This window comes from Miniopterus schreibersii, assembly GCF_964146895.1.
Source record: "Miniopterus schreibersii genome assembly, chromosome: 19".
Lineage (NCBI taxonomy): Eukaryota > Metazoa > Chordata > Mammalia > Chiroptera > Miniopteridae > Miniopterus > Miniopterus schreibersii.
In genome coordinates, this window is record NC_138119.1 from 4,476,259 (window position 1) to 4,495,987 (window position 19,729).

General features: G+C 49.7%; 1 protein-coding gene across 1 annotated transcript in view; it reads right to left on the minus strand.

The window, feature by feature from the left end:
- VAV3 (vav guanine nucleotide exchange factor 3) overlaps positions 1 to 1,731 on the minus strand; it is a 157,829-nt gene extending 156,098 nt beyond the window's left edge. The window contains exon 1 of the mRNA XM_081120315.1: positions 1,419 to 1,731. Coding sequence (XP_080976441.1) covers positions 1,419 to 1,622 — 204 coding nt within the window. The 5' untranslated portion in view covers positions 1,623 to 1,731. The remainder of the gene's footprint in view (positions 1 to 1,418) is intronic.
- Positions 1,732 to 19,729: the final 17,998 nt, after the last annotated feature.

The window sequence follows — 19,729 nt, forward strand, 5'->3', positions numbered from 1 at the left end:
CCAGAGTTTCAGGAAACACACACAGCCCTGCTCTTCCTGCTGGCTGGCCGGGGCATCCTGACCCGAGCTGCCTCCAGAGGCCGGAGGCCAGGTGGACAATGGGCATCTGTGGGCTCCCAGCCTCATGGAAATGCTTGCTGACTCCCTGGACAGAACAGCCAGAATGGGGGCAGTTCAAAAGGGGTCCGAGGAGTCAGCAGTCACCACCAGGGATTATGAGAGAGGAGAAAACAACTGATCCCACTTCTAAAAAACACAGGGCTCTCGCCGCTGCCAAGCTCGTCCTTCATTGCGGGCGGGATAACCAACAGGTTGAAGGCAGACAGGCAAGGGGCCCCGAATTTGAGGGGCGGGGGGGCCCTGATAAACACACTGGCCTCAAGAAGAGGTGAGTGCCTGTTTGGTAAAGCACATCGAGTCAGTTCCAGGTTAAAAGGCACTGCTCTGGCTGCTAAGCAGCTGAGGTTCCCTGCCATTCAGGGTTCGTGCCCCAGTGTGCCAGGGAGGGAGCTCTTTCCCCTCCTTTCAAGTTGAAAGTGGGGATGTTTTACATTGTGAAAGAGAAAAACCCATGTGCTGGGTCGGGTCTACCAACTTTCTGTGCAGAAAGTTTCTGACAGCACCCAGAAAACACTCTTCCACTGAGCTGGGACTTTTGAGTTGACTCAAAGGTGCACGCAGCCCTGCAGACCTGCCTCCCCCACGCCCCAGACACCCCCAGGCCGGCTCCGGCCCGCGGGGCCAGGCGCGCCCCAGGCCCGCAGAGCGCCCCGAGCAAGGGAAAGCGGATCTCGAGCGAAACCTCCGGCTTCCTGCGGCTGCGAGGGGAGGCCCGCTCGTCTCCCACGCCCGCAGCCGCTGCACACGGCAGCTCGCCCGCCCGCCGGCCCGGGGGCTCTCGGGGCGCCCCTGTGCGGTGCCCCTTCCCCTCCCCTCGCCCAGAGCCACCCCGGCGCAGCTAACGGCGCCGTTCGCCCTCCACTTCCTAGAGCCCTCGTCGGAGCCGTGGTTCCTCTTTCAAGAAAACATGGGGACGAAGCGCGCAGCCGACGACCAGCCCAGAGGAGGATCGCCCCGCCGTCCCGGCGCGCCCACCCCTCCGTTACGATAGAGGGCCGGGCCCGAGTCCTTTTGTTGCTCGCGGGCGCCCTGAGGCAGGACCGTGTCCCGCCGGGCAAAGCCTTTCCGAGACCCTCCCGCCCCCCCGGGCGCGGGGCCGTGGCGCTCGGCTCCAAGCTGACCCGTCCCCGGCCCAGGGACGAAAAGCCGAGGCGGTCCCCCGAGCAGAAGGCCGGAGGGCGGGGGGCAGGGCCGGGCACGCCGGGCGCACCTAGACGTTCGCATCCGCACAAAGAAACGAGCCGGGCGGGTAATGGGAGACGCCTGCTGGAGGCGGGGGCGCCCCGCCGGCCCCTCACCTGGGACATCTGCGGCCTCAGGTTGATCTCCTTCAGGTTGATGGAGCGCGCCCGGAGGTTGTTGAGCAGCTGGCACAGGAGGACTCCATCGCGGAGGGTCTGCGCCAGGTCGAACACCTGCGCCGAGTCCCAGGTCACCCGGTGGTTGGCGGGCAGCACCTTGCAGTGGATGAGCCACTGCGCGCACTGCCGCCACGGCTCCATGCCCGACGGCTCGGGGACGCGGCCCGGCCGGGGCCGGCGGCGAGGATGCGGCCGCCGCTGCGGTCCCTGCGCGCCCCGCCGACGCCAGCCGGCCCGGCCCCTTCCCGGCGAGGGCGCGAGGGGGGCGGCGCCGCGGCCCGGGGGTCGGGGGCCCCGCGCGGGGTTCGGCTGGCTCCCCGCCCCGCGCCCGCCGCCGCTGCAGCGAGTCCCGCGCGCTCTGCGTGCGCCCCGGCCGGCTCGGCGGCGGCGACCGCGCACAGGCTTCCGACTCGCGAGCCCGGCGCCCCGCCACTGAGCATGCCCAGCGCGCAGCCCGTCTCGCCGCCCGCGAGTCCCCGGAGGCGCGGGTGGGAGCGCGCGCCGCTCTGGCCCGGGGTCGGCGGCGGGGCGGGGGCGGGGCGGCCCGGGGCGTCCGCGCCTCCGCCCACCCGCGGCCCCGCGGCGCGGAGCTCCCGGCCCCGGCGGCCGGCGGTGGTCTCGCGGGGCGGCTCCCCGGCTCGGGGGCGGGGCGGCTGAGCACTCGGGCACCGGCGCGCTTCCTACTGGGGACCCCCGAGCGACCGGCGAGGCTTTGTAAAGGGTCTGCGAGGAGCGAAAGAGGCACCGGGGCCCCGGGACTCCCCAGAGGAAACGCAAACGGGGCGCAGGGCACCTGGAAGACGCGGCGCTGAAAGTTTGGGAGACCGGCGCCTCTTACCCCTCCCCCTCCCCCTCCGGCCCCTAAATTCTCTCCCAGCCCGTAATCGCTCTTCTTCCAAGTTAGGAGGAGGTTTTGGGCACCGTGTGCGTGTGCGCGTGTGTGTGCCTGTGTTACACGCCTGCAGAACCCGCCCCCAGCCCCCGGGCCTGTAGGCAGCAGGGTGATTTTCCCTTAGAGACGCTTGTCCGTTTCCCTGCTCGGGCTCAGGACCTCTCGGGGCCGCGGCTCCCACCCCGGTGCTGACCGCACAGAGCCTGCGGGGCAGAGCCGGGCCTGCGGGGGCCCGGGCGCCGGCGACCACACTGCGCACGCGCGCACGCGGCCCGGGCGGGAGCGCAGGTGGCGCGGTCCCCGGCTGCGGGCTCTGTCCAAGCCCCCGGACCCCTGGCGAAAGCTGGACAAGCCTCCCGAGCTCTTGCGCCGGCTGAAGCGGCGCGATTGCATTTCTTAAATCTTTGTGGGGGGAGGGAAGGGGTTCCAACGCTGCCCCCTTTACTCCCACTGCCCCTCAAAACCAAATACAGTGTTTACATTATTTAGAGCGAGATATTGCCACATTGAACTCTTGCTGTTCTGTGTAAATGTGGCCCTCCGTCTTTTAAATTTATATGTGAGGCCTTTTAAAATGTGAAAATAAAAGTAAAATGGGAAATCCTGTTGGCTGGATTTCAGATCATTTTTTATCACATTTCTGCAGCTCACATTTTTATTATAAAACATATGAACTTTATAAGCAGGTCAAATGTGTGTGTTTTTTTAAGCATATCTGATCTGTTAAGGACAGGGACTGCGCGTCTTTCTCCACTGGGCTGTGTACACTGTTAAACTGTAAATCAGCCCGAGGATTTCCTCTGCTCACACATCCTTCCCCAGCAATTTCCTCTCGTGTCCAGTCCAGACAGCTTCAGTGACACCATGTTTTCTAAACTAGAATTCTGGCAAACAAATCACACTAAACTTTACATCTCATCTTGAGAAACAAGATCCAACACATGGGAATCCCCAGGTAGCACAAGGTCCTGCATAAAGAGGAAATAAACAGGAAAAGAAGTTTCATCAAAAAGAAACAGTTAACACATCAGTTCTGTTTCAGGTAGCCTCAGGTCACCCTTGGGTGGTGTAGACATTTCCAAAACCCAGATAACACTCACTATCCCAGGAGGCAGACCTAGGTTAAAGTCCAATCTCTGCCGGTTTCTGGCAACGTGACCTTGGGAAAATCATCTAATTCCTCTAACCTTTAGTTCCCATGTATGCAAAATGGAAAAAATAATACTTACCTCACAGTGCTGTCGCCAGGATCAAATGATACAATGCCTCGCTGTTCAAAACGCGGTCTGCGGACCAGCAGCATCGCCAGGAGCCTGTTGGAAACAGAGTTCTTGAGATCCTGCCCCAGAGCAAAGGAATCAGCACCTACCTTTTAGCAGGAACCCCAGATGACATATATTTGCATTAAAGTCAGAGAAGCACTGACATAATGCATAAAACGTGGGGTGCCTAACACTTAGCAAGACTAGGCCTCTTTCCATGTTCAAAACTACACCACTGTCAGAAAAGTAAGGACCAGAAGACTCACTCGGTCGCACACCCATCCTAATGTACCGAAGGACTTAAGCGAAGGAGGTAGGAGCCCCGTAAACTCGACACTCTGTGTCGTCGCTCAGTTCTTACCAGTTGTTTTCCTTCTTATGCACTAAAGATCTATCTAGCACCAAAGAAATTCAGAAACCCAAATTTATTTCTTATTTTATGTCACAGAAGTAAATCATTGGTGGCATATAGCATATTGAAGATAGATCGTCCTGTGAAAAACATTTTAAATGCAAAAACAAGGGATATATGTAATACTTTGAAAAATAAAGATAAGTTGAAAATAATAAAGTATTTAAAATAACAAATATTGTAGACTACACACTGAAACCCAGGCTTTCTCTCTGTTAGGTTGACTTTCTTCAAAGATAATCAATTGTTTGGTTTCACATAAACATTGGGGATGCTGGCTTCAAGTCTGTAGGAATTTGATACTGTTTTATTCTTTTAATATGTTTTTATTGATTTTAGAGAGAGAGAAACATTGATGTGGGAAAGATGGACATGCTGCCTCCTATATACCCCCTTCTGGGGATCGAGTCCACAACCCTCAGCATGTGCCCTGACAGGACAAGTCTCAACCAACTAAGCCACTCCGGCCAGACTATAATGTAGAATTTTATCTTCTCAACTCCTCTGCAATTTGGGGGAGATAGAGACACAAGTGCCGTTTCTTCTGTCTCCCACCTGGGAGGGACCATCCTGAGCACGCTCTGTGGGATGTCAGTACATTATAGCAAGAGCAATCATTTCAAAAAAGAGGAAATTATTGTCCATTCCAAAACAATAAATACATAAATCCTGCCGGTATTTCAAATCTAAGCTCCCTACCTCATTTAACAAATAGTTTGCACCTTCTAAGGGCAAAAACACTCTTCTAAATTTCACGTGGGGTTACAGAGTAAAAGTAACAGGATTTCACACTAAATCTCGGCACAAGTTTAGTGAACACTACAGAACAAGAATGCGGAAGGTGGATGGCAGAGACCACAGCTCGCCCTGTGTGGAGGCGTTTTTTACTGAATGTTAACTGCCCGCAGCGGCTGACGCGGGAGTGACCGTATGAACAGGTGCTGAGCCCCGGAGGGAAGCTGGACACAGAGTCCTTTCTCTTAGGTCTGCCCGGGCCTAGCGGAGCAGCAGCTCAATGAGGTCTGTTACCTTCTAGGATTCTGGTAGCTCCACATTCCTGTCCCCTTCCCTCTGTCCACGTAATCACTGAGTGCCAGGAACCAGGAATAACTTCTGGAGTGTCCCCAAGGCCCCCAAAAGTGGACACTGATACAATTTGGTGAGGCAAAAAAAGGTGAAGGCATTCATTAGAAACTCCAAAATGTTGACAGTCCTGACTCATCTAGATAATTCACAGTGAAAGCCCCCACCCTACCAGGATCAGCACTAATCTCCCAAGCTCCTCTGCTCCTGCTTAAGTGGTTCGACTTTCTCACAATACAATGGGCTAGGGGCTGCCACCCCGGCTGGGGAAGACAGGTGATCGATACCAGCCCCTGGCCGAGGGCCCCCAGCCCATCTCCACACTGGGGAATCGAGTTACTTGAATCAAAGTGAATGAGTTTTGCTGCTGGCTGTCTATCAGTGCCTTTTATTCTGATCTGCCGCTTATTTGAAAATGCCTGGGAAGATGTGGCTCCCGGCTAGAATTTCTCTTTGCGGCTGCTGGGTGTGACCTGCGCGTGGAGGGTGGATAACTGCGGCCCCACGCCTCCAGTGGAGCTGCAGTTTATTGTTCAGTAACAGTGAAAAGGGGACAGATGCTGCTGACCTGCAGCCAGTAGTCCCTGGCCCTGGAATGAGAATGATCAGAGAGGTCTCTGCTTCGGGGCCACATCCAGTTGGGACATATGATGGCAGGAATCTGCCTAATAATAGTTTTTCTCATCATGCTCATTACATTTCTCATTTTCAGAGATTAAAACTTAACCATTCTTTCATAATGTCTTGTAGATCATCAAAGAACTTATATGTTTATATGCATAACCTATGGACATAGACATTGTTATGGGGAAGGCCTGGGTGTGGGGTGAATGGGGGGTGGAGGGGGTAAATGGAGGAAAAAAGGAGACATCTGTAATACTTACAACGATAAAGATTTTTTCTAAAAGATTTTTAAAAATGAAGGTGGAAATGGCTTCATTATAGATTAAAAAGTATTTTTCATTTCTAAAGAGCCAGAGCTGGCATCAGGGAAGAAAAGACTCTATCTTTCAAAAATCTATTTTTAAGTCAGCAATAACTACCCTTTTCCACTTCTCTGTATTTAAAAACATAAGTCATATTTTGCTGTTTGGGAAAACTGATCCAAAGAAAATCTGGGTTTAAAGAATTGTGGGTTTTTTTCTCAAATACCATACAATTTCACTTATATGTGGAATCTAAAGAACAAAATAAAACAAACAAAAATGAAACAGACTCATAGACACAGAGAACAGACTGATGGCTGCCACAGGGGGTGGGTGCTGGGGGACTGGGTCAAAAAGCTGAAGGGATTGGGAAGTACAGATTGGTAGTAACAAAACAGTCACAGGGATGTAAGGCACAGCACAGGGAATATAGTCAATGACAATGGAATAACTGTGGACAGTGCCAGGTGGGTACTTGGATTATCAGAGGGATCACTTTGTAAATTACATAATTGTATAACCACTATGCTGTACACCTGAAACTACTATAAAATAATATAAAATAATGTTGAATGTAAAGTGTAATTTAAAAATAAAATTTAAACTTTTTTAAAAAATTAAAAAATACATATTGTCTTTTTTCTGACCTGTCTTTTCTTCCAGGTTTCCTACCCAAAAGTTCTCCACGATATTTTGGGACTCTGCAGATAAATAAACAGAAGAGCATCTGGCCAGACAACTTTTGGGGCCTTTGGGAACCACAGCTTTTATGTCCATGGAAAATCCAAGGTGTGGGAAATTCTTTAGGAAATAAAGCGCAATGGCTGAAAATGTCACCAACTTATAAAACCACATGAACTCTGATAGGGATTGACGGAGACAATTAGTCAGGACATTTAAAATCCAAGCACTTTAATCCCCTGAACAAGAACACACAAAAACTGGTGACCAATCTGTTTATAATAACAGCCCACGGAAGGCCAGGGGTCTGTGAACCACAGAACCATCTCAGTACATCAAAGCTTTATAACCTTGGCCCAAGTTCCAGGAAAATCTGTGTAACAATTACAGAAATTGCCCGTCTGAAAATGTTTCACTATGTTGTTCAATGACCTCAGAATAAATAAGATTTGATGGAAATCTTGATATTCTTATGACACATGAAATTCTATCTGAGTCTACTAACGTCTCTACATTTAAAAGCAATAGGCAAACATCTCAATACAGAAGGTCCAGATTAAATGAAAAGCTTCCTTTATTCCATCAATGAGTGTTGACTTGATCCTCTGACCTCCCTGAAAATTGAATTAAATTAAACATGCAGTGTATAAACTCAGCAGAAACCTCCCAGGCCTTACAGGCCTGACTGTGTTAAAAGATTCTCTTTGAGTGGAACATAGAACAAAATATAACCATTTTATTGCCATACAATCAATAGTGAAAAGAAACCCAACAATGTCTTTTACTACTGTGACTCTCAAGTAGTTTTCTCCTGTATAACTGTTTTCATCTTATTTTACAAAAGTACTACAGAAACAATGCAGAAGAGTTAATATATATGTGTGTGTGTGTACATATATATATATATATATATGCATATGTATATAATATAAAATAATCAGGAATTCCATCTCCAAAAGACCGCTAACATTTGGTATGTGTTCTTTCCATTTTTTTCTTATGATATATATTTTTAAAACCAAAAGTGTCATTTCACTGTATACACTATTTTATAACATTTTTTCACTTAATGCTCCATTAAAAGCTTTTTCTCATATTTATAAAATTTTTATCATTCATTTTATAAACTCTCTTGATTCATTTAATAATATATATGCCAATAATTGTAATTTATATTTTTAATGAAGCTTATATGTGATCACAATAAGTTGTTTAGAAACATAATTAGCTTCCCAGCATCTAGAAACCCTGTTATTTACGACCACCCCATCTTGCCCTTAGACCCAGGGGTATCCTGCTTTAAACAAATCTACATATCATGGGGGGTGGAAACTGTTATAGTCTAGAAGGAAAATACTTTGTAGGTGGAGCAGGCCAGCCTGGGGCAAAAATTCAAATGGAAGGCATGCATCATATATCTAAATATTTAAAAGTTATAAATGAAACTAACAGTTGAAGGAAATAGGTTCAACACGTCTACCTTGCTACGTGACAATCTGAGAGTTGGGTTAGAATTAAGAACTCTCAGACAACTTGGGGTTCCTTGGGGGATCCAGCCCAAGCCCCATCCGTGGCCCAGAGCCGTCTCCCAGTCCTCCCCTCCCTGGCTCTGTCTTGCACCACAGGAGCCCCACTCACAGGCACGTGGGCACCTCAGCTCTGCCCACACTCTGCCCCTTGGCCATCCATGGGCCTGGGATGTGCAGCCCAGCTGTCCATCAGTTCTGGAGAAAGCGGGGGACGGGAGGAAGGGACGTGTGCAGGCCTTTGCGAGCAAGCTGGAGGGAGCTTGGGCAGGGAACTGAGGATCTTAGATACCAGAAGCACAAAGTGAAAAAAAGAGATGCAGATACCAAGTGGGCACGTGCCCTGGCCCTGGGACTTCTTGCCCTTCAAGTGCATGTGTTGGGGGTGGGGCACGGAGAGCAGCTGTAGAAGGGCCAGGGCAGGTCTTCTGAGCGCAGGCCTAAGGCCCTCTTCTGCCTGGGTCCGAGGGCAGCCCCGAGGCAAGCCCAGCTCTTTGAGAAGATCTTTTGACAAGCCCTGAAGTAGAAGCCAAGACCCTGAAGGACAAAGTTTGGGGAGGGAACAACTAAAACAGAGAGAATGATTAAAGGTCAGAGAGCGAGTCAATCAGACCCCATGATAAATAACAAAACCTGTCACTCAGGGCATACTTGCTGGAAATGGGAACTTTGGCACCAAAATGTGAAACCCATGGAAGAGTTTGAACCTGTTTGACTGGGGCTTATCTCAGATTGACTTAGACAGAAGGAAATAAGCTCCCTGGAACTTTCAAACATCCCAAGGAAATCTCTGGGCTCTCAAAGACGGTGAAACAGTGGGATGAGGGAAGGAGAAAGCTGAGCTGATATTATCTGACTTAACGAGCGACATAGACGTGACAGCTGACATCTTGGTGATATCTACACAAAAACCTGAATTTAAATAAAGAAACTGAGTGCTACCCAGCCTGTGTGGCCCAGTGGTTGAGCACCAACCCATGAGATCACCAAGAGATCACCAGTTTGATCCCCGGTGAGGGCACATGCCTGGGTTGCGGGCTTGATCCCCAGTCAGGGGCGTGCGGGAGGCAGATGATCGATGTTTCTATCTTTCTCCCTTCCTCTCTGCCTAAAAGTCAATAAAAACATATTTTAAAAAACTACTCTGAAAGTTATAAGAAAAAGGAAGAAAGAAACTGAGTGCTTCTTTACTTTGCAAATATAATCATCCTGGGATGATTTTTTAATGGCATAGTTTAGTGCTTTTAAAGTGATTGCATTCTAAAATGAGGGCGACAAAACAGGCATATTTCTAAAAGGCTCTCTGTGGAAATGCCGGGAGCAAAGACAAAAGGCAGGACCCTGAATTCTTTGGGGCTGTGCTCAATCCCTCAACTCGGTCCCTTTTCCCCATCGAGGATCCGACCATTTTGCCAGCTGAAGTGAGGGTTTCCAATAAACCTCAAAAAGCAGTTTTCTAGACTCAACTCTAAAATTAAAACCATCTGCATTTTGCACGCAATGAGCCATCTCCATCTAACAAGTTTTTAGGGGCGCTCACTCCTTTCACAGAGGAGAGGAGTAAACCACAGAGTGAGCGGTGAGCTCCGGCAGTGCAGTGGGAGGCACATGCATTGCCGACTCTTTAATAATTCATTGTGATTTTAGCCGCAACAGACTCGACTTTTATAGCGCCGATCGCTGCGGCCCATCTCCATCAGTGTCTTGGCCTATGAGCATAGCTCCTACAAGAGAAATCTTACGAAATGCTAGTTATTAGCAAAAGGGAAAGAAAATCCAAGAAACATCAAACTCTCCATAGTAAAGACATCTTCAGGTTCAAGAACTATTGTCGGTTGCTTTTAGGTTCTGACAGTTATCTTAGATCTTTCGTGACCTCTACAAATTTACGTTGACTGTATTTGCCTAAACTACTTGTCGTTATGATCATTCCTATTTGCTGAACAAGCCTTCAATCCAGAATCCATTCACATGTTTTGCTTTCAGAGCAAACTGTTTATTTTTACTACCCAAGTTGAACTCTAGGCTCTGAAGAACCTAAAGCAGAGAGAAGGTCTCGCAGTAACGTCTAGAGATGCTTCAGACAGTGGCAAAGGTACCTCCACTTTCCTGTTGTTTGTGCCTGAGCAGCGCTGGCCCCCTTCTCGGTGTGCTCCTCCCCGCAGCATGCAGCCTTGGTCAGCACAGGTGTCCTACCAAAGCTGCATGGCGTAGCTGGAGTCTCTCTCTCTCCCCACTGTGTGAAGTTAGCCAGGCTTTTTGCTTACAACCAAAGACCCATAAATAAGACACCGCAGTTCATTCATCTCTGAAATCTTGTGATTGTAGTTAAATGATCAGAAGGGCAGCCACAAGCAAAAGACAGACAAAGGGACTTGGACAGAGACACCAAGTGTCCAGCTTTGCACACAGTTCCCCAGGATTTCCAACTTGCTTCAGAATGGTGTGCAAGGAGGAGGCCGGTGGTGAAGCCAGGGTGTGGAGTGGAAAATTCTGCAAGCGTGTGCCAGCAGAAGCTGTCTCAGGTGCTAATCCAGGGTACGGGAGCATTCTGGGCAGGGGTGGCGGTGATCGAGGGCAGTCCCGCGGGCCAGCTGAGTCACCACCCACACCAGGCGAGGGTAGCAGCGACAAGGTGGGGCCCGCTCACCAAATGCACTCACCTCCGGAGTTACTCAGGGTGGCAAGTGGGTGAGGCAGAGGACCCTGGAGCAGCAGCCACCACAGCCGCTGCCAGAAGAGGCAGCGCAGCGTTGGCTGCATATGGGCCAGGAGCAGTGGGCGACTTGCTCTGCATGGCAGGGGCCTTCTGTCATTTCAGACTCAGTATCCCCACTGGCAGTCTTCCCAGAGAATGGAGGACTCCTGAAGGAACTCACACCAGGTGCCCCTGAGCCTGTCTCTGCCATCACCATTAATTTCCACAGCTAGGGAGAGACCCCAACCTGAGACACTTTCGGTTCCCCTGCAACCTGCACTCTCTGACCTACAAGAGTGGGATCCCCGGTCCCTCCCATTCTAGAGTCTTTGTCTATGCAGGAGAGTATACACTGGACCTGGATTGAAACCCAGCTCCTCTGCCACAGCAGTAATGCCCAGAGGAGCACAGCTGGCATCCTCGATGGTGACCGAGCAGAGATGAGATGGCATGGGTCCTGCATTCAGCATATAAACCCACACACAGTAAGTACGCAACCTGGTAGAGAAAGGGCAGCCACGGTGCTCACTGGCGTGACCCGGGAGCAAGTCCAGTCCCTTCACTGTCACCATCAGCGTCCTGTGCACATTCTGCAGCAGAGAGGAGAGCACAGCTGTGTGGTCATCAAGCAGCCCCAGAAGAACGTGGGCTGCAGATGGGGGAGCCGGGAAGGGGTTGGCTCTCACGTCAAGAGGGGGGAAGGGGAGCATCTGGCAGCAAAGTCCCTTGAGGCCAACTGGCAGCTGATTCACACAAATGGTATTTGGATGGAGGTGGAAGGGATAAGAAGGGAGCCTGGCCCTGCCTCCCGGAAACCGGCTGCTCACCCATCGTCGCAGCTGCCACCTTTCATCACCCAGACTCCCCCAGATGTGGCACCCGGGGTGCCCTCACGGAGCCCCGCCCAGGCCGGGAATGCTCCGGGCCTTGCTGCCCACCCTGCCCGGCACGCCTGGGAGCTGTGCTCTCAAGAGGCTGACAGCACCAGCAGGAAAAAATGGGGCTGAGGGGACTGTTCTTTTAATGCAGCTGGCGGGGAAAAGACACATTTGACATTTAGGTGTTTTGACTACAGTGACAAGAGAAAATGCCCAAGTTTAGAGGAGACTAGGACGATGTGCACGGAGAAAACCCAAAAGTTGCATCAGCTAACAATGCAGGAAGGCATAACCCCTCCCCTGCACGAGTGTGTCCCATGAGTCACAGCTGGGGCAGCACCCGCTCCAGCATCAGTCACACAGGGTGTTGGGCTGGACACAGTGGAAATGAACTGGTTTCATTCAAAGTCACAGTACAACCACGGGGGGGGGGAATAAACTTCATGTGGGTATTGGTACTACATGCTTTAAAACACACAAACTTCCAAAGAGTTTTTCCTACGTTCACTGTCCAGTTGCTTCTACACCAATAAAATCCAACCTGGAAACTGTTCTGCCACCGCGCTGGCCCCGGGGAACGATCCGTGGGAAGGTGGCGGTGCCGAATTCCCACCTCGCTCTGAAACGTTCCCGGAGGAACCTTAGCGCTCGTTCCCAGTGACTTCATCCCTAAGCTCCGCTCGGGGCACGGATTAGAAAGGCAGTGCTGTTGCGTCCTAGGAGCCCCGGAACCGAGGCCAAGCAGGGCCTAACGTTGCAAATTACACACACGAGGCCCAGCAGGGAGACGATGCAGAGCTGGCAAAGGGAGACTTGGCCTCATTTTTGCAACTGCTGTGTGACCTTGACAGAAGCTCATGATTTCACAGCACCCGTGTTTATATCACGCTCTCTCTGTCCTCAGTATCTCGCATGTATTAGGTGCTCAATAAATGTTTAGTCCCAGTCACTGGTTTTAGCTCTTTAGGTAGGATGCACCTGAACCTCCCCCCTCCCAGCATGCTCCATCTAAGCTAACCAAAGTAAAGATGTCCCAGCGTCCCGTCCAGAATTCTAGAAGCAAGATTAGAGTATAAAATGAGAGTTGTACAAAAACATAAAACTGGTTACTGAGAGAGGCGGCAAAACCTGTTTTGACCTCACTCCTCTATTTGGCCGTCAGAGGTTTCCTCAGGGCTTTTCCGTGCTCCCAGGCTTCAGGAGGGCGACAGATGAAGGGAGGGAAACTGAGTCACTAAGGATGCAGCTCCATAGGGAGACCCCAAGGGTCCAGGCGGTGGCTGGCTGCAGATGCCAACCCGGGCATCAGGGATTCTTCCCATCCCCCACACACACACACCACAGGTGACCCCGTGAGGGTGGAAATATCGTTGTCCCCACTTTACTGGTGAGATGACTGTCTCATAGGAGTCCCACGGTTTGCCCAGCATCGCAGAGCCTCTGAGCGGCGAGCAGGATGACAACCAGTTCCCTCCGAGCTCTAGGCTGCCAATTAACATTCTGCTTCCAGGAAAACCTTCGCCCGCCACCAGAGTCACCTCGCAGGAACCTTCCCACTGCGGCGGGTGGAGACCTGCAGGAGCTGCGCGTCTGGCCCTAGTCACACCTAGAATGAAGGAGACCAAGCACGGGCCAAGGCCGCAACTCGCTGCCGACCTTGCGAAAGGTGACAGGAATTCTAGGTCAGAGTCTAATGAACAATGTGCACACAGCAATTAGCGCTGCTGGGCACCCCGCTGGCAGTCTTGGCAGAGGGCCGTGGATCGTCATAGAAACTGGACTCCTCTCTCTCCCGCAGGGGAATCCGCTCGGCTGGTGTAGGACTCCCCCTTCTCCTGCCCAGGGCTCCCCTTCCTCCCCACGCTGGAATCCTGCCCCTTGCCCATCTGCCCAAAGAGAAGCGACTCGCAGACAGAGGGTCACAGCACGGTGGGATCGCTGTGTCCCTTAGTAAATGTATACCTCACCCTTCATTGCATGTAGGTGCTTTCAAACTTCTGCTGGCGGCTGACACGCGACCCCAAGGGTGGCTTCTCAAATTTGCTAAAGAAAACTTAAGTGGAATCAGCTTTATTCAGTATCTCCCATTCTGTAAGATTCATCATTTGTAGTCAAGAATGACAACATTAATAGAACCAAAGAAGGTATCCCATTAACATCTTATCTCTACAAATGTCTGAGTCTTCCTAATTCCCTTAAAAGATTTTTTACCAAGCCATATTAATCTAATTAGCACTCTAGTCAGCCATCAGTTACATATAAAACCCATGTTATATGTTTTTACCCTTATTTTTAGTGTATGGCATTACATCATAAATCTACCTTCTCTTTTGCTGGGAGGGTGAGGGGTGGAGGATTTTGGGAAGGAACCTACACAAGTCTATGAGATACTTTTTCGTATCTCCATCTTATGTGAAAGAAAACGAGATCCAGGGAAGTGAAATAAACAGCCCTATAGCTCAGAGATAATATGTAGAGCTGGGATTCAAAGCCAGGGCTGTCTGACCCCAAAACCTCTATTCTTTCTACTACCAAATTCCACTTATGTTTATTTTACATCACATGCATCTGTACCTGGCACTACTCAGCCATACGTAAATCACTGAAGCATCCAAAATTGAGACTAGTCGGAACCCAGTTCACTAGAATTTTGAGTTACATGGTTCCTTCTCTCCTATCCATCACTTTCTCAACGTGTAGGAACAACAAACAAACAGTGACCAAACAACCAGGGTGCCTGGGATTGTCTTTATCTTCAGGTCTGCTGTGAGGTAGATATTTAACCCAACTCCCTAAACCTATTCGGTTACACTGCTGAGCAGGGCTTGGTGACATGAGCTGATGGCATTGCCTGATTCCGAATTACTGGAGAGCCCTCCCTGGGTGGTTTTGCTCAGTGGTTAGAGCATCGGACTGCCGACCAAAGGATCCTGGTTCAACTCCGACCAAGGGGCACACACCTCGGTGGCAGGCTCCATCCCTGGCCCTGGTCAGGGCGAGTGCGGGAGGCAACCAAAGCTCAAGTGAGGATTTTAAAAAAGAATAAAAGTATATAAATACATAAATAAATAACTGGAGAAAGATTAAGTTAAGGTCAGAATATAGTGCTTAGGCAGGGAAATGGACTGATGATTTTCCCAAAGTTTTTTGGGAGCAAGCTAAAAGAAAAATAATTTGGGGGGCATGGGGGCAGGGGGCCTATCTAGAAAACTCCATTATATAATTCATTGTCTGTATAGGTTAGTCTGTGTAATTAAATACATTTTTAAAGAAACCCTCATTTCCTTCCAAAGGCCCAAATTTTACCATGTAGATGAGACCAAGTGCAATGGGAGATGAAGGAAAATGCCTGGGTTGAAATCCCTGCTCCATTGGACCACTGACAAGGCCTTAACTCTTGGGATATCAGATCCCCAACAGTGAAACTGTGGGTCAGAATGAGATCATCTCAGTCCCCATCTGGGGGGAGGCACACATTCGTTCATTCCTTCAATAAATATCAGTATTTTTATGAACACGGTGTTCCAGTGTTTGATGATACCATCTGGACACCATCACTACCATCAACATTACACATTTCTATTTTGAGCACCTGATATATTCGGCACAACGAACACAAAGGAATGTCCTTTCCAAGGCATTCACAAGGGGAAATATGACATATACACAACTACAGATGGTAACCAGAGGAAAGCAGCAAGGAATGGCACAGCCAGAAGCACTATAGGATTTCCCAAGAGTTCTTTAAGTTTCTTTCATTTCTTCAGCAGTTAAGCTAAGACCAAGGCGACGATCTATGGAGTGCTCCTCAGCCGCCATGTTAAACATGAGATTACCTTGGCTAACTCCTCTGCATTTCAAACTTCATTGTGAAAAACACATACACACCCAGAACAGTAATTAAACACAATCAGAGACAAGTGGCTCCGTGCACACAGAGAGTCTACACAGGAAATGTGTTATAGCAGATGCCTACTATGTACGTGGTGCTGAGTGGCCTACAGAGGTAGGAAAGAAAAGACCCTGTCCCCTAGGATCTCACCATTGACCGCGCTTACTCAGGAAGACGAAAATGTAAATAATTCCCATAGGTGCAATGACCGCAGTCCCAGCAATGCTTCTGGACAGTCGAAAGGAGAAACTTAACGGTGCTTAAGAATCGAGGAAGACTTCTCAGAAGAGAGAGGACTTGATCTTCACTCTCAAGAAAGATCAGGGCTGTGACAGAGTCACGTGCTTGCAGGCAGGTAAACAGAAGTGAGAAGTCCCATCCTTCCCAGTTGCAGCACGTCCCCAACTCTGCGCCAAGATCTGCTTGGGCCCTATAAGCACATCTGTATGACTCCAGCACCAGGCACTCGAGGGCTCTAGTAGAAGTCAGGATTAGAAAAAAAACCAGATCCACAGAGCTTCACCCCAATATTGAGTAGCAATGAAGAACAAGACTTCCTGAGTGTGAATCCTGGCTCCATGTGACTTCAGGCCAGTTACCTCTCTGTTCTGTTGTAAGTTTTAAATGAGTAACCATGTGGAAACGCTCAAAACAGTGCTTAGCTCTTAGAGCCATGTAAATGCCTGCCATTCAACATACGAGGGGGAGCTACTGATGGTAATGAGGTTGGCATGTGAGCTGGTCCATTATGTTCGTTATTTTTAGTGTGCGACGGCTACATGGCAGCTTAAAAAAGAGCACGGTCATATTGTGTTGCAAGATTTAGAGGAATATATATACAGGGTGTCCCCAAAAAAGGTATACACACACTTTGAATAATTATAAAGGCAATGTTTATTAAAATACATTTCATTTTCAAAATGTAATAGAACCTACAGACATTGTGTATATGCATTTTGGGGGGGACACCCTGTATATTCCTCTATATATTCCATATAATTAGGGACAATAGTCCTTCAGCCCTGGGAGCCCTTAGTTTGTCCAGAGACACACAGTGCGAGATGATTCACACACCCAGGACCTCTTGGGTTCTCAGGGGACATTTCCCATCATCAAAACAGTCAGGTAGGGGCATATTTTCAAATGAAATGCTTGTCCTACACCTATTCACTCTTGTGTGATTTTTATTAGGTTTGCTTAGAAAACACTAGTGTTTTGGAAAACAGACATTATGGCCCATAGACAAGAACATAGGAGGCCCAGCCAGACTGGCACGCAAGATTCCTTTAAGAGATGCCAAGGACATTCTCCACTCAGGAGAACCAGGAGCAGCAGGCTCAGGCGGGTTCTAGGGACTGTTTGTATTAATTCTAAGAATTCTTTGTTCCCTCTCCTGTTACTCACAGGGGACCATCATTATGGAGAAAGGTCGTTGTTACGAACAGCAAGAAAACAGAAGTTAACATTAGAATCGTCTTGGAAGGCTCCAGAAATACAATTACCTTTCCTTTGAGGGATGGTAATTACAGGTAGTATAACTCCTAAGGGTGATTCCTTTAGAAAATTCGCATCAATGCCTCATCACCTTCATCCCTGCATTTTCAGCAGGAACTGAATTTCGGTTTACGTTTAAGTTTTAACCACGGACTCTGAGCAAAGATCTGCAGGGTGGAGAAAAGTAGGGCAGCATTTCTATTCCACGCTCTGAAGGAGGCCTGGAAAAGGAAACCAAAAAAAGCCTGGATGCCCCAGGAACTGTGGCAAGACAGGGTGACCTCGTTGTGGACACCTGGCATTCTCTGAGGGTTTTGCTGCTATCTGGGCCACATGGTTAACTTGCTAACTTCCCTGGGCCCCAATCTCTCTCTCTCTCTCTGTCTCTGCTATTTTGCTTGATAAAAAAAAGGAGATGTTAGATCTTATGTATAAATTTATGAATATGCATGTATACATTTATACGATGAAGGTATATTATATAATAGTCATAGATATCACTATCATATCATATATAACCATTTTGCAGATGCTTAGAAATCACGCTTCCTCCATGCGATGTAATTGCCCAAATGTTGAGAAAAGATCATTTTACCCCAGGGGGATATTGATGAAATTGTAGGATCCAGCCTCGCCAATCCCTCTGTACTGTTGTTTCCATGCTGATACCAGGCAACTTCACTTAACCCCCCAGTCACTGTGGAAACAGAGTCTTTCTTACCTGGGTCCCGAGTCTACCTCAAATTTTGGGTTTCCTGTGTTTCACCCTAGTTACAAACCCCTGTGGAAAAGCTGCTCTTTCCCGGGTACTCGGGTCTCAGGGAAGGCCCTCCTCTCTCCCGTGTCACTGCTGCTTCTCCCAGTGCCCTCCTTCACTCACCCTCCACTTCACCGCCCCTCCATGCACGTCAGAGTTTCTCCCTGCATGATTCCTTCTCTCCAGAGCCATCGTTTGGAAGCATCTTTCTCCCACCCTCCCGACAATACAAATCTGCAGACTCCACGGTCTTAGCCCAAGGGAGAGTGCAGAACTTTAACTTGCTCAAAACCCAATTTTCTCTTTTCCTTACCCTGCCTCAGCCCTGAAGGGGCACCTCTTAAACCACACCTGTTTTAGGAGGCCAAGTTTAAATCTGCACATAGAGAGCATTAGCAGAAGATGGACAGCTTAGCGTTAACACCAGAGCAGCCTCCTTCGAGGTGGGCACAAGAGGTGGGCACCAAAGCCAGCCAGCTGGGCGCTCGCCTGGGCACAGCCACTGAAACTCAGAGCCTCAGGGGGTCTGCGCATTTCTGGATGGAGCCTCCTCCCGGGCATCCTCCCGCCAGGCATCCTGCACTTTGTACCACCCGGCCTTTCTTTATTACTATTACTGCTGCTGCTGCAGGAAGGAAATTAATCACAGCATCCTGGCCTCTTCTCCATCTACAATTTCTGTTCATTTTTGCCCGCGAAGAACGGGCCGGCCCGCGACACTTCAGTTGAATAATAATTAAGTGATCTTAACCATTCTTTAAGGGCCTGGTTAAAACCATTCCCCTAGATCTAGTCCAGCTGGGAATCAATAGAGCAGCCATGCTGAGGGCCCCCAAGTGACCTGGAAAACAGATCCACATCTGAGAAGCCGGGGCCTCCAAACCAGATCTTTCCCTGCCAGCCCTCCAACTCCAAGAGCCAGAGTCACCCATTCCTCCTAATCGGTTGTGTGTGTGTTTTCTGTTGCTTGGACACAAGCCAAGAGAAACGAACACTCAGGCTGTGGAGTTGGCAGCGGCCCCGCCAGACTGTGTTTTCCACCGGGTGCAAGACGCTTTGAAGCCGCCTCCCTCCCTCCACTGTGCCCCAAGCTGGGGAAGCCCCTGGAGGAGCGGAGAGCAGCCAGCTCTGAGTCACCCTGCCCTTCAGGTCAGGCGACACTCAGGAAGGGCCTGGCCTATTGACTTCGTGACTGAGCAGGCACACTCCGCCTACAACCTTGGCTTCCCAAGGGGTCCATCAGGCGAGGGCCTTTTCGCAGCATCTCTGGGGTAAAGCGGTCAGCGTTTTTTATTCATACTTTAACATAAGAGTGTCTGTCCTCTGGCTGGTATGCGTTGAGTCAGAAGGGTGCCCCACTGCACGGCCTTAGAAATGTTTTGCAAAGTGACCCTCAGTTTACCAATAGTTAATTACAGGATATGGAGACGTGCTCAGGATTCCACACAAAGAGCACGGGGGGGGGGGGGGGGGGACAACAGATGAAGCTAGAACTTCGAGCTAGGGAAGGGAATGAATGAATGGAGACTGAACCCATGTCAGGGAAGCTGGGCTTGGGTCCTGGCTCTGTCCCTTCCCAGCCTCTCATCAAACCACTAGGACATCAGCAACCCCATCTAGGAAATAAAAGGCTTCGGGCGAGGTGCCACCCTGCATTTACATAAACCACCCCCTGCCTGCAAATACACCCAGGCGCCATCTATTTGCTCTTAACTCACCTTCAAAGAGGATGTCCAAGTGGAAACAT